The sequence below is a fragment of the Grus americana genome, chromosome 1 (genome assembly GCF_028858705.1).
Source record: "Grus americana isolate bGruAme1 chromosome 1, bGruAme1.mat, whole genome shotgun sequence".
In the NCBI taxonomy this organism is placed as follows: domain Eukaryota; kingdom Metazoa; phylum Chordata; class Aves; order Gruiformes; family Gruidae; genus Grus; species Grus americana.
In genome coordinates, this window is record NC_072852.1 from 201,428,632 (window position 1) to 201,444,390 (window position 15,759).

Consider the following 15,759-nt stretch of genomic DNA (forward strand, 5'->3'; position numbering starts at 1 on the left):
AAATTGTATTTGTGTAACACACCTGGTGGTTCTGCACAGCGTATGCATACGCAGGAGGCAAGGAAGCCAAACAACAAAAAAGGGAATTCGGAAGCAAGTGCTACAGCCAGGACGCTACTCCATCCAGGCTATAACCCACTAAGAAAATTTCCAGTCTACGAAGCTGCCTGAGGAGCCACAAGGCAAATGCAGGGTTCAGCCTCCCTGTAATGAATCAGTTAGAACTAGTACCCTCTTATCTGGAAATTCCGTGCTTTCAGGAAGGCACACAACAGGATCAGACACTGCGGGAAAGAAGATGCACAGCATAACTTCTGATTCAGGGAACTGACAGTCAGAGAAGCAGTTAAGTAGGGTCATTGTCTGTTTAAACCCACCCCCCACAGAAAAAAAAAAAAAAAATTATCCCAACATACCTGAATTTGGCTTTCTCATGAACCCAAACATATTCCGGATCTTTCAGACTCAGCCGTGCAAGATCCTTCACTGATTTTGTTTGTGTTGCAGAAAAAAGCAAGGTCTGGCGTTTCTTGGGTAGATTTTCTATGATTGCATTCATTGTGTCAGCAAACCCCATGTCTAGAATTCTATCAGCTTCATCAAGAACTGAATTGAGAGATAGTTTGAAAAAATCTCGTTTTAGCTTTATTCACATTAAAAAAACCATACATCAAATCTATGTAGTATAAATATCCATGCCTACTTAAATTGCAGAGATTAGCTTAATTACTGTATATGACAGGATTCTCTTTGGATATTCATGTACTCCATAAAATATGTATTTTTAAAAAACTGCAATAGAAGTCATAGCATTTCCCATAATCTATGCATAATAGCCCTCAGTTTCACATGCTGAAGCATAAAAGACCACCATTTCAAGTAAACAGTTCAGCAATTTGCAGACAGACTGCAAATTACAAACTCCCTGTCCTATTACTGAAACAAAAACATGGAATATAAAACAGTGCTGTACTATTTGTGACAAAGCAAAACAGCCTCTCCTGTACCTAAGGTGAATTTAGCATTGAAACATAGGGAATAAACAGAGTAGCACAGAGACAAAGCTTTAAGAAAAGGGCTTACATTTAATGCAATTCTTGTCTAACTGCCATGAATTGTACTAAGCATAGCAAGCATAATTTCACATTTTATCAGCTTCATTAGCTTCTTAATTGTTTCTAAGTTCCTCAAGCTATGCTAAAGATTACGCAGTTCGTAGTGGCAGGCAAACCTTTTCATTATGCTGAAATTTTTATTCAGGTTGGAAGGATGAAAAGAAACAACGTTAACAAGGCTAACAAAACAATGAGAGGAGCAGCATTGTGTCTTAAAATTCAAAGAAAAGTGTTTTCTAGAACTGGCCCGAAATACACACGCTGCAATGGATATTCCATATAGTTAGTTATCATGTCAGGCAAAATAGGAGAGCCATGGCCAGAACAGAAAGGTCAGCGTTAGCCAAGACAGATCTCATTACATTTAGGTTTGGATTCCTTACTAACTCACCTACTTGTTCTTATCATCCTAAGGAAGGCATGCTCAGCAGCTGTTTGAGACAAAGGACACACAAGAAAGGGGTTTTCTTGTTTTCTATTTTAATTTGTATGTGTGTGAACTTAAATGCCATTTCAGGTACATACCATGACTAGGACAAACTTTTTGCCCAAGGAAGTGCTCCACCCAATTATGAACTGTTACAAAATATTTCTGAGTACTTACAAGTACTTAAAAAACTTACTCAACATTTGTAGATCAGATGCATAGAAATATGAAGTTTCATCCATGTGCTGTAGCAGCCGTCCTGGAGTGCAAATTAGCATATTTATGTGATGGATTCTTTCAGACTCTTCTTTCAGATCCTGAAAAGGAGTTAAACCAGCTTAGCTCTAGTTGCTCCCACTAGAAGCTCAGTACTAGAGATGACCAGGCCAGCTTAACCTATTGATAGTTTCTAGAAAGAATAGTCAAGGATCAGCCTTTCCTCTTTCTACAGAGATATCACAATTTCTTCAGCATGCTCACACTTGCGGCTTGAGCAACAAATATTTCAGAATAACCTAGATTAAGAGGATAGTCCTGGAAGGCTTGGCAGGGAGGTCCATCCAGTCATGTAACCTGGAAAGACTGTAAATATGCAAAAGCTTAAAAAGACAAGAGTACACAGAGAGGAAAACAAGTGGGTCACTGATAGGTTCCCATTAACTACTCTCTTCCCTGGCTTTTCATTTCCAGGGTTTCCTTCCTAAACTAGCACCTAACATAGCACTCATTTATGCTTCCATCCGGCAAACTCCAAGAAAGGACGCACCTTTCCTCCAATGATAAGGCCAGCTGAGAACTCATGATTCTTGCCCACTTTACGCAGAACCTTGAAGGTTTGATATGCCAGTTCCCGGGTAGGCGATATTATCAAAACTCCCAGTCCATCAGCTGAAGTCCACTGATGGCGATACAGGAGTTCCAAAGCCTGAAAACAATTACCATATTCTCATTATAAAAATCTCAGAATGAAAATATGTAACAACAAATTTGTAATAAAAAGTGTCATTGAAAAGAGATAAAGCCACACTAAGTACAATAATAGCTTGAAGAAACATCAGTATATGTTTCACATAGTTAGATTATATATCAATTCTAACTGATGGTAATGATACTTGCTGTAGCAAAGTTCCCCAGTACCAATCTATGACAGTAATAGGTGGTAAATCATGAACATTTTACTGCACAATTAATCCTACTCTGCTAAATTCTGAAAAATTAAACCTTAATCATTTATATGAGAATAGAAATCAGATGTAGAAAAATACAAGAAACTTCCCTGCTCACAAGGTTTTGTGAGAACCCGAAACAGAATGAGCAACTATAAGAAAGTCAATTATCGCAGCTTTAATTCCAGTTATAGACTTGAAGCAGTACTACCCACACATGCTATATACAGAGCATTCCAACTGCAGTTGCCATAAACCTCAGACCAGGATTATTCTTCCTCTTAGGAATTCACACTGCAGAAACACTGTCTTAGTCAGCTAATCCTAACACAAAGATTTCATAGGTATGAATACCTGAAGCATTCTGAAATACTGAAGTCTGTTAAGTATCCTTGTACAATTGATCATTTTTTTCACTCCTCATCTCTCTAGCTCCTCTCTTACCAATTCTCTCCCCTAAACTGTTTCAAAAATAAGGTTTGTAAAACAATTAACTAATTGAGCAATCTCACTTTTGTTTCTGAAGTTTACAAGACTATATTTTGAAGCCACTTACATTTTTTTATTCTTTACTAATAAAAAATAAATTTTAAAAAAAAGCACACAGCATAAATCTGCTCAGCTAGAGAGGATATTCAAAACATCTACTGCTGTTCCCACAGTTACTGACAGAATAGGCTCCAAAGAAATTTATGCTCACAAAAATGCAAGTAATGTTTAAACCAAAAAACCTACACAATCAAAATGACATTTCTTTTTCCCTTTATCTAACCATAACGTGATGGGGTTTGTATCCACTAATATGTGCACTTCAGGCAAAAGTCTCAATTACACTTTCAACTTGAAAAAATGAAATGTAGAGCATGATGTTTTGAGTAAAACAGTCAAATATGTATTATTCATGACAGGGGTTTTCATCCTGTTTTCTCACTTGCACCTGGAAGTGATTTCTAAGGACTCCACAAAAGACAACAAGGAAATGGAAGTCCACAATCACTAAGCTTATGTTTGCTATATAAGGTCCAAATTTTAAAGCAGTGAAAACAACCCACCAAAAAAAGTCTAAGGAACTAAAGACATTTTGCCATTCTATTCCATGCGCTTAGTTTTCATATTTTAAAAGAACTGGACAACTAGAGTTGCACCAGGAAAACACATTCCTGAGAAAAAAAAAACAAAATCACTTCCTAAATCATACAGGGTCTACTAATGTAAGGGTCAAAATGGTGTTTCTAAGTGTCAGAATATTCCTAGGACTGAAAATACACTTCTTTCAGAACCTCATTTATTAAATCCGTATCTTGGCTTTCTTGGAACATTTAGATCAGTTGAATTATAATTCTTCTCCCAGGACCTATTAACCTAAGCTGTTTGACATCCAACACTTCCCAGATAACTTGGTTTAAGTACAAATAGGAGGATGTAAATTACTTACTGGTACAATAAAAGCCAAGGTTTTGCCTGATCCAGTCTTTGCAGCTCCAAGTACGTCTTTACCTTGTAAAGCCAAACCTATGGTTTGCCTCTGTATCTCCGTTACCACACGATACTGAGCTTCCTGCAATCCTAGTATTTGCAGTGTAGGAAGAGAAGAGACAGTGCGTGGGGGAAAAAACACACAACTTTATTTTTGTCTTGCCCAGAGCTGTATTCCTCTGTTTAGAAAACACTGTACATGGCAGTACTTATCTAAAAGTTAGTTTAAAGCAAAAAAACGTTCAGATGCAGATAAATAATACATTCATTTTTACTTAAGTTACTTTCCCAAGAAAACTTTTGTACTCACCTTTTAGGGTTTTCTTTGACAACGGAAAATCTGAAAATCTTTGAATTTCACTTGCATTTATCTGAAACAAATTAAGTTTAATCAGTGCTTACACTCTAAGCATAACAGAGAAATTAAATAGCATTCTTTACGTAGCTGTTAACATAAATATGTAGTAGTTCAGTATGACCTGATCCAAGTTAGCTGGTCAGGCAATCTCTACCAGTTTGACCTAAGCCAAACTGCTCTTCTACCATAAATTGTTCAGTAAGCAATAAGATACACTTTAATCACGTGGGCTAATAGCACAACTTCAAGCTCTAGTCATCATGAAATCACAGAACAATTTAGGCTGAAAGGGACGTCAGGAGGCCTCTGCTCCAACCTCCTGCTCTGGTCAGCTCTGAGGTCAGGTCAGGTTGCTCAGGGCTTCACCCAGTCCAGTCTTGAAATCGTTCAGGGACAGAAACTGGACATCCATCCTCTCTGGGCAACCTGTCCTTCTGCCCAACTGTCCCCACAGGGAAAAAGTGATCCAGACTGAGCCCTTCTTCTGTCAACTTACACCTGCTGTCTCTCATTCTTCCACTCTGCACCACCTCCTCAATGATCTCCCCAGGGGCACTGGGGGCTGCTGTAAGGTCCCCATCCCATCCCCAAAGCCATCTCTGCTCCAGACTGACAACCCCAGCTCCCCCAGCCTCTCCTCACAGGGCAAGTGCTCCAACCCCCACCATTTCAATGGCCCTCCACTGAACTGGATCTACTTTATTGATGTCTTTCCGATTTTTTTTTCTTTTTGGGGTCCAAAACTGGATGTAGAAAAAAAAATTTAAAAATTTTAAAAATCATATTTTAAAAAGATACTGCAGTATACTGCAAGGTCTAAATTTTCTACAATTCACCGTGTCACAAGCCCCGGACATAACTTGTAATTAAACCTCATGCTAAGCATTTCACATATGTACAATATCTGCAAAAATCAGAACTTCTGTAGCCTTTTTCTCCAAAACTGTCCCAGTCAGACTGCCAATAGAAATTATAATAAAAATTCTACGGCACAACACATAACTAGCCAATTATTATAACCTGGCCTTGAACATTTCCAGGTTGGATGGGGCTTTGGGCAACCTGGTCTAGTGGAGGGTGGCCCTGCCCATGGCAGGGGGGTTGGAACTAGATGATCTTTGAGGTCCCTTCCAACCCATACCGTTCTATGATTCTATAATTCTATTTCATATTTCTGTATGGCTGCAACAAGCACTGAGTTTATGATTCATGCACACTAAGCATAAATTCATTTTTCTGGGAATATCCACAGAGGACCAGACTGGTTTTGGAGGCTACTGCAAATGGAGTAATGATAGTCATATCCCATAAAACGGAACTCAGAGCTCTTATCTCCCTTCTTTTTTAACCATTCCAGCTTAAGAAAAAAAAACATTACTATGCTGCAAAGTACAGAGCAGTTATCTTTCTGAAAGAGAGAAGCTCACCTGCTTAAATTGTAACAATTTAACCTTTATGGCTTCCATCCATAGAGGCAGACTCCTTCACTTGCAAGGACCACACGCAAACACTGCTGGCAGCCTCCCTACAGCCTACCACCTTACTAGAGCTAACCTGTCCTTTTCCCATCTGTGTTTTCAGATCCCCTGAAGCAATGAGGACAAAGTGTATTCCAGGAAAGCAATGAGGATGAAGTGTATTGCAGCTGCTGTATGAGATCAGACATCAAAAAAGCAGGTAAATGTTCTGCAGGGTAAAGGCCTGGTAAACACACACTTTAGGAAATAACTGCAGATAACAAACACGTTTCTCCCTCATTCCACTTTCCCATTTTGACTCCACAGTGCTAGTGTCAAGATTTTTTTGCATGTACTTGGCATTAGGTTACGTAATTAATGACTCAAAGACCCCACGAGAATCAGTGGAACGACATCGGGGAAGGAGCCCCACTAGCGTCATCGCGAGTTAAAGCACCCTGACTCAGCTGCTCCCTGGACCGTCAGAGGATGGAGGTCAGCCAGCTCGGGCTTCCTGAGTGAACCCCACTGAGGCGTTAGTGGGGCCACCCCCTCCCCAGAGGCCCTGCAGGCTGGCAGGGGTCAGCGCCTGCAGGGGCCTGGGACTCATGGGAGGGTCCAGGGGACAAGCGTTTGGGGATGGTGTACAACTTCTCACGAGGTGTTTTAAGGGGGTTGTGGGAATGTGCAAGGCTCATTACGGATGTTTAGGGGAAGGATCAAAGGCAGGGACAGGGAGGGATCAAGGTGGACGGGGAGGAACCAGCATGAGAAAATAGAGGAAAAAGGGGATAAAAGGTCCTGGGTAACCACTGGCTGCTCAGTACGCTTCTCTGACTGAGCCCTGCACCACATCACCACAGCCTATCCTGCAGTCTTACTAAATATTCTTATATAATTATGTAAATAATTATTTACTACTACTGCTACTTACTCTTACATCCTTTCCATCCACCTTCTGTGTGGGCACACCCTCTGTTCTGACCCCATGTGAGAGACCACCAGCGACCTTCAAGCCAGACCAGTGGGCAGCAGCACGAGAGCCGAGTGCCGGCAGCTGGAGCGCGAACACGAACCTCAGAGGCTGGAGGGTGCCAGTGCCAGCACCTGGGGAAACCAGGGCCCGAGGCCAGCTCTGGGGCAGACAGAGTAGCTAATGCCAGCTACCGGAGAGACCCATTTTCCATGTGTGGGTATGCATTTGATTAGCAGACGTTAACTGTGATCAGCCAGAGAGGAACAGTACCTGCCATCCGTACTGCTCACATGTGTGTAAGGGCTGTGTGTGTGTGCCTGCACAGGTGCTGATAAAGGCACTGCTCTGTCTGTGGTCACCTGCGGCTGGACACGTGCGTGTGCACGCATGTGCGCCTCTTGAGAATAAACACTCACACTCACTGCAGGCTGGACTTGGGGACCCAGAACTGCAGCAATCTTGCATCTACCAGAGTGGGACAACAAGAGTCCACCCATGCCCTGAAGCTCACCAGATTGACCAACCTCTAGCACTTGGTATAATGAATTTTTTAGAGCTGTCCTACAGGGTACAAAACATACTAAAAAAGTAGTTCATTGTCCTAACACCTACTAATTTACTTCTCTGTGTGGATCCACCTCTACAGTATACCTGTTAATTATACACACACACAAAACCCCCAAGAGCATGTGTTTGAGTCTATGAGTTGGCTGAATGATTTACAAAAATGTTGAGATGTCAAGTAGAGATCTTAAGAAAAATGTAATACTTTCAAGTCTGTTCTAGCCGACAGGAGATGATCAGAAGATGTGGATAGCTTTCACTGGCAAAGTTCACAACAATCAACAGCAGCAGGACAAAAAACCCCCATAGAACTCAGGAAAAAAAATAGACTACTGTATCTATAAAGGCTGAGCTGATGAAGAGGAAGGTACACAGCTTTGAATTCATACTGACTAGCATCCATAAACCGAGATTTCCAGATGTCAAACGGGAAGCTTACACAACTTGTGCGTATCTAATAGGTATCATCTCTCTAACAGACTGCTGAACAGAAATCTCCCAACACAGGGACCAAGCAAAATGGTCCTCAAACGTTCCTGACAACTCGTGATAACAATTCCAGAGAAAGCCTCAAATGAAGAGCTACTGAGCTGTCAGATCAGCCTTCTATCTCCTTGAAGTACCAAGCCTTCTGTAGGCTCTGCCTATTACAGAAAACTACACTGCTTTTTCCTGAGGGTTTATACCTGTTTAAAGCACCTAGATCACAACACTACTCTTTTCAGCCTAGTTCTCTCTAGTAAAAACAAGAAAAGTAATTTAATGCATGAATTTGATCTCCAGATAAAAGGTGATAACACCCTTATTAAAAACCATTTTTGACATATTTCAAGATAAAGCTCTTGCAAGGTAGATTTCAAACTTTCACTGTGTCCTAGCAGAGCAATTAAAACTTGTGCCAAACATTACTTAGAAATCTTAAAGGTGAATTATTTTTATAAAATCTACTTGTGCTGAGAAGCACATACTTTAAGATAGGAGTTCCCCCCACCCCAAAAATGTTCTATCAGAAATCACCATAAAAGCTCTTTTTTCAACTTTCACAAATTGGAATTTCTGACAAATATTTCCAAATTCAGTTGCTAATTTTGAAAATATTATGTACCACATGCAATATTGCATACTGGGCTAATTCCCAGACTTTTTATTTTGCATGCTAAAGGATGACAACTCAGTGATGTATACAGGTTCACTTTCATTTTAACCAGAGACTGTCCACATAGGAAAACAGTATGCCTACAGGAGGGAAAACTATCTTACTAACATCAGAAAAGAATTCAAGTAATCCACTGCATGTAACTGAAGGGATAGGTTTTAATAGGTTTGTGACACATGAAATGGGCTATTGCAGCAATGTGAAATAGTTCTAAATAATTAAGGCTGCTTTACGTATTTCAGTGGTCAACTTCTTTTTAACTGTAGACGTCTCAGTAAGAACTGATGTATTAATCACAGAGAAGACAAAGTGTTCTGCTCTTCTACCTTAAACTCCTCTAAATCAATTTAAAAATCATTACATGCATAAACTTAGCTCTTACAGATGTCCAAGAAGGAAAAGAGTGAGAATAGTATTAAAAAGTGAGACACAGGAATGTTAGGAAAGGCGTTGTCACAAAGCTTCCTGTATTATTTCTCTGCCCTACAAACTTCCAGGAGCACAAGAATGATCTGTTAACCTTAAACTCCAAAGATCCTGGATTATTTTTAAATAAAGCCCAAATTGCAGGAGTAAGAAGGATTGGTGATAGAGGTGGATCTTGTGATAGATCTATTCCATATCTACGTGTACCACTGGAAAACACCACCAATTTCTACTTAGTTTGTTTCCCTGTCAGAAATTATTACCTCCTCTAATCTGCTGGTAATCTGTACTTGTGAGCTCTCTCTAATCTGCTCTAGGTGAGAGCATTTCAAATTTCAAAATTCATTTCAAATACTTCAGATGGTATTCTGATCTAACTTGACTAATTTGACATGAAGCAGACTAGAAAGAATTTACACTCTTACCCAGGACATCAGTTAGCTGTTAATGCTTTTCATGAGCACAACCGGATGGAGAAGACAATGTTCCCTAACAGCCTTACAGTTAGGCAACAAATTCACTGGATCGACAGGTAACAGATCATCTAGGAACATGTAACACAGAGAATGATCCCAAGATTTGGGCATACTGAAACTAAATTTCATGTTTTCCATTTACGCTGCCACACATTTGTCATCACATGTCAACAAATGACAAAAAAAAAATCCAGTAAAAACATATCTTGGTTATCTCTTCATTATTGTTAAATTTTGTCTTGGTTATCCATTGCAGTCATTCTCACACTGGAATTTATAGACAATATATTCCAAGAAGGAGGGCAAGGTGGATACTTTTGCATCCAACAGCCATGCTTCCCCTATTCCATGCCACATGCAAGATGACAAAAGCACACAAAGACCAAATGCACCCACAGCCTGCATGCCAGAGACCCCAGCCAGTGCTCCTCACAGAAAGGAGCTTACCAAAGAGCTTTCTAATTCCCTTGTCCCTAAGAAAGGATCTGCCTCATGCAGAACTCACTGGAGACCCCTGAAGATCCAAGCACCTGGCACTTACTCACAATCTCCACTCTCACTATAACCAGGTCCAGGGTAATATGGAAGAAATTGCAGGAGACCAAGTGGAAAACCTTGTCAGGGACCAGAAAAGGAGATATGAGGTATGAAGGACTGCAGACAGGAAGCTAGGTGGGCATCCACCTGTATGTTCACAGGCAGAAGACTCCTGAAGCAAGATGACAGCAAAACCCCAGAAGAGTTGAGACCAGGAGTCCCCAAAACTATCCTAATACAAACATATGTTTACCCTGTCTTCATTCTGATGGATAAATGCCTGACCACTACCAGCCTTTCTTCTTCGACCTCTATATATACACACAAACACAACCTCCCACCACTCACTCCTTACCTATGCTGCCCCAAGCTCCACAGACACAGAATTGTCACCCATGTCTCAGACATAAATGTGCGTGCAGACATGCACATTGGTGACATAGAGGCCTCCACACATATTCACATAGCCATATATACAGCAAATAAACACAAGTATCTATGGAAGTAATTGACAGAGTTGACTATAAGGCCAGTATAACATAAATCTATGTAGAATGAGTGGAAATTAAATGTAAGTATCAAATGTATAGGACGTGTTTCAGGGAAAAGTGACTGCATTTAAATATCATGCAAAATATTTAAGGAGGAACATACTACTGTAGAAAATAAGAATGGGGACTACTCAAACTAAAAAGTCTGAGAATTGCACATCTACCACAATCCAGTTATACCACCCTAAAATTTACGAGGATAGGAAAGGAATACTGACCTCACTATGGAAAACCAGGGGTTACAACATTCCCTTAAAGAACATAGTTTCACTAACTCACTGCTTGTCTGTGTTCCTTTTAAACCTCTCTCCTGCTTACATACATCCGTAAGCAACACAGCCATGCCCCACTATCTGCCAAGGATGCACGCCTGTAGAGTGGCATGACAGATAGCAAAGCAGTATTTCCCTGTAAGAACTAGCGTAATAGATAGGGATGTGTATAGGGATTTAATACATGCATACACCATAAATATGGCAAAACTGTATATGGAGAACCTATACACCGTGTATGGGGAGAACAAAGAGGCAAAGGCAGCATTAAGTGGAGGAAATGCTGGCTTTCCAGAGATCATTTTTCAAAATATTTCTGCCACTTCATCTCTGAGACCGAACACCCAAGATAAATCTTTAAGTGTTCTTGCTACCTTCTCCTAAATAATTAGATTTTTTTTCCATTGTCATCATCTTCCTCAAATGAATCCAGATCAACTAAGGGCAAATGACAGATGAAGAGGGATCACATTTGGCCAATCAGTCTCACAGATGAAGAGGCTGTAATGCACTCCAAAAAGCCAGCATCTCCTCTAGTTGATGATTCTGGTGATCTTGCTCCTGCCTCTCAATACGCCCATGCCATATACATATAATTCCAATACACAGGAGCAACATACTGCTTCAGCTGCTGCACACATGTATCTACGGCGTTAGGAGAAAAAGCTATCCCCTGAACTCGACCACTTTATCTATGAGACTGATGGTGGGTGACGGCTCAGAGTATTCAATGACCAGTGATGGGACTCTAAAACAAGATATAGAGAATAGCTAGATATTGTCATAGTACCCAAAGGTAATGAAGCAGCCTAATTTGCATGTGACATTATCAAGTAAATGCAAGCTATTACCAAATGCAGGAACTATTAGGGCCTGACAACATGCAAAATTAATTTCACTACACATCTCCCTGTCTGTGTTCAAACACACAGAAATACAGACCAACCTATTGTATATATACTGCAATTTGGTATATAAACAATAAGCCCATCACCCTGGGATCTGTGCAGAGTTCACGAACTCTGGACACAGCCTTTGCCAAGTTGCTTTAACCCAGTTACTCCCTCTTGCTCAGACACACACCCTCCAGAGACCATGCAAAGGCAACCATCTCAGTCTAGGTTATAACAAGCAGTCCAACAGTACTGTAGTAATGTAGGAGGTTTTTCATTCCCCAGTGGAAGACACATACCTACCAATGGTCATCCCACTCAGAAAAATACAAGCTTCTAATGATTTGAGTAAGATGCTGACTGTGAAAGCAGACAAGTCCTCTATTTCTACAGTGAGTAGAAAAATATTGCCAAAGCAAGTTAACCCAAAATTTATCCACAACAAAATATTAATATATTTATGTAGTTACCATCTTTAATTTTTATCATCAAAACAACGAATGATACATCCATTTTTTCCCTGTCAATTAATCTGTAATTCAAAACAGTAATTTGACCACCTTTGGAAGTATACCATTTGCTTTCAAACCAGTAAGGCAAATGATTGTGTGAAGCTTCAGAATACTAACTTGCTGAATCTTAACCAAAGAAGCTATCACGACCTCTTCATGGTAAGACATGTTTACTCTATACCTATTGTGTCATTACTTTCTGCTCAATCGAATTACAACCACCAAAAAGTCTCTGCTATCAATCAGCTATGCTGAGTGCTGGGTAACCAAATACAACTGCCACGCTCCTCCCCAGCAATAACCACAAATTCAGCAAAAGTTGGCAGGACATAGAGCAACACACAAGCACAGCACATGTAAGCCATTATCCACAATTATAGTACTTTCCACTAATCAATATGGCTTAAAAGCCAGCCATCTCACAGAGGAATTGAAGGGAATCTGGGTGACAAAACCAACACCACTGACCCTGGCTCTAATATTTACATACCTATTTCTTGATTAGAGGTTCATCAACATACTCTTCTAGTGTGATGTTTGTCTGTAGGACGTCATCTATGGAGACAAATGTGTCCCACCTCCAACAATGAGACATCCATGCTGCCTGGTCAGAAGGGCCAAGTGTCACTGGCTACAACCATTCCCACCGTCTGCTTCAATGTCCTCCTCGCTGCACTCTCAAACACTCACTCCTCTCCTGAGGGTCTCTCCACCACCCGCTCCACAGCCTGTGCACAGGCAGTCCACCCAAACTTAGTGGGACTGCAGTCACTGCCCTCTTCTCTGCCTGGGGAAGAAAGGGAAGGAACGGAGGATCGTCCCTGCCTCGTGGCGGTGAAAGCCCTTCTGCCTGCCACTGAGCACTGTCACCCAACAAACCTGTTACCTACAGGCACCACCAACAACCAGAGGAACACCCTTGCCAACTAGGGGTGCTCCCCACCCCTGCCCAAGACACATACTCTCTCACAGATCACAGAATGGTTTGGGTTGGAAGGGACCTCAAAGACCATCTAGTTCCAACCCCTCTGGTGTGGGCAGGGACACCCTCCACTAGACCACATTGCCCAAAGCCCCATCCAACCTGGTCTTAAACACTTCCAGGGAGGGGGCATCCACAACCTCACTGGGCAACCTGTTCCAGTGCCTCACCACCCTCACAGTAAAGAATTTCTTCCTAATATCTGATCTAAATCTCCCCTCTTTCAGCTTAAGGCCATTACCCCTTGTCCTATCACTATATGCCCTTGTACACAGTCCATCTCCAGATTTTTTGTAGGCCCCCTTCAGGCACTGGAAGGCTGCTATAAGGTCTCCCTGGAGCCTTCTCTTCTCCAGGCTGAACAAGCCCTACTCTCTCAGCCTGTCCTCACAGGAGAGGTGCTCCAGCCCTCTGATCAGCTTCGTGGCCCTCCTCTGGACTCACTCCAACAGCTCCATGTCTTTCTTATGTTGGGGCCCCCAGAGCTGGATGCAGTACTACAGGTGGGGTCTCACAAGAGCAGAGTAGAGGGGCAGGATCACTTCCCTCGACCTGCTGGTCACACCTCTTTTGATGCAGCCCAGGACACGGTTGGCTTTCTGGGCTGCAAGCACACACTGCCGGCTCATGTTAAGCTTCTCATCAATCAATACCCCCAAGTCCTTCTCCTCAGGGCTGCTTTCAATCCATTCCTCGCCCAGCCTACAGTTGTGCTTGGGATTGCGCCGACCCACGTGCAGGACCTTGCACTTGGCCTTGTTGAACTTCATGTGGTTCGCACAGGCCCACCTCTCCAGCCTGTCAAGGTCCCTCTGGATGGCATCCCTTCCCTCCAGAGTGTCGACCAGACCACACAGTTTGGTGTCGTCGGCAAACTTGCTGAGGGTGCACCTGGTCCCATTGTCCATGTCGTCGACAAAGATGTTGAACAGTGCCGGTCCCAGTACCGACCCCTGAGGAACACCACTCATCACTGTTCTCCACTTGGACATTGAGCCGTTGACCACAACTCTTTGAGTGCAACCATCCAGCCAATTCCTTATCCACCGCGTGGTCCATCTGTCAAACCCATGTCTCTCCAATTTAGAGGCAAGAATGTCATGCAGGGCAGTGTCAAATGCTTTGTACAAGTCCATGTAGACGACGTCAGTTGCCCTTCCCTTATCCATCAACACTGTAACTCCGTCATAAGCAGCCACCACATTTGTCAGGCACAATTTGCCCTTAGTGAAGCCATGTTGGCTGTCACCAATCACCTCCTTATTTTCCATGTACCTGAGCATAGTTTCCAGGAGGATCTGCTCCATGACCTTGCTGGGCACAGAGGTGAGACTGACCGGCCTGTAGTTCCCCAGGTCTTCCCTTTTTCCCTTTCTTAAAAATGGGAGTTATGTTTCCCCTCTCCCAGTCAGTAGGAACTTCACCAGGCTGCCACAACTTCTCAAATATGATGGAGAGTGGCTTGGCAACTTCATGCACCAGTTCCCTCAGGACCCACGGATGCATCTCATCAGGTTCCACGGACTTGTGCTCTTTCAGGTTCCTTAGACAGTCTCGAACCTGATCTTCTCCTGCTGTGGGCGGTTCTTCATTCTCTCAGTCCCTGCCTTTGCCTTCTGTGATTTCAGCAGTGCAGCTAGAGCACTTGTCAGTGAAGACTGAGGCAAAAACCTCACTGAGTACCTCAGCCTTCTCCATATCCTGGGTAGCCAGGTTGCCCATTTCCTTCCAGAGAGGGTCCAGATTTTCCCTAGTCTTCCTTTTATCACTGACATACCTATAGCTTCTTTTCTTGTTGCCCTTGACATCCCTGGCCAGATTTAATTCTACCAGGGCTTTAGCTTTCCTAACCTGATCCCTGGCTGTTCAGACAGTTTCTCTGTATTCCTCCCAGGTTACCTGCCCTTGCTGCCACCCTCTGTAGGCTTCCTTTTTTTGTTTGACTTTGCCCAGGAGCTCCTTGTTCATCCTTGCAGGCCTCCAGGTGTTTTTGCCTGGCTTCCTCTTTGCTGGGATGCATCGCTCCTGAGCTTGGAGGAGGTGATCCTTGAATACAAGACAGATGTCTTGGCACCCTCTTCCCTCCAGGGCTTTGTCCCATGGTACTCTACCAAGCAGATCCCTGAAGAGGCTAAGGTCTGCTCTCCGGAAGCCAAGGGTAGTGAGCTTGCTGTGTGCCCTCCTACCTGCCCTGAGGATCTTGAACTCCACCATTTCGTGGTCACTGCAGCCAAGGCTGCCCTTGAGCTTCACATTCCCCACCAGCCCATCCTTGTTGGTGAGCACAAGGTCCAGCATGGCACCTCTCCTCATTGGCTCCTCTATCACTTGGAGAAGGAAGTTGTGATCTATGCACTCCAGGAACCTCCAACAGATGTCGGGGTGACTGAAGTCCCCCATAAGGACCAGGGCTTG

The 15,759-nt window shown here is 42.6% G+C and overlaps 1 protein-coding gene across 1 annotated transcript in view; it reads right to left on the reverse strand.

Annotated features, from left to right (window-relative positions):
* DDX10 (DEAD-box helicase 10) overlaps window positions 1-15,759 on the reverse strand; it is a 193,499-nt gene that overhangs the window by 177,129 nt on the left and 611 nt on the right. Inside the window, exons 2-6 of the mRNA XM_054808723.1 lie at window positions 4,495-4,555; window positions 4,144-4,274; window positions 2,309-2,467; window positions 1,739-1,859; window positions 417-606 (exon numbers count right to left, since the gene is read on the reverse strand). Coding sequence (XP_054664698.1) covers window positions 417-606; window positions 1,739-1,859; window positions 2,309-2,467; window positions 4,144-4,274; window positions 4,495-4,555 — 662 coding nt within the window. The remainder of the gene's footprint in view (window positions 1-416; window positions 607-1,738; window positions 1,860-2,308; window positions 2,468-4,143; window positions 4,275-4,494; window positions 4,556-15,759) is intronic.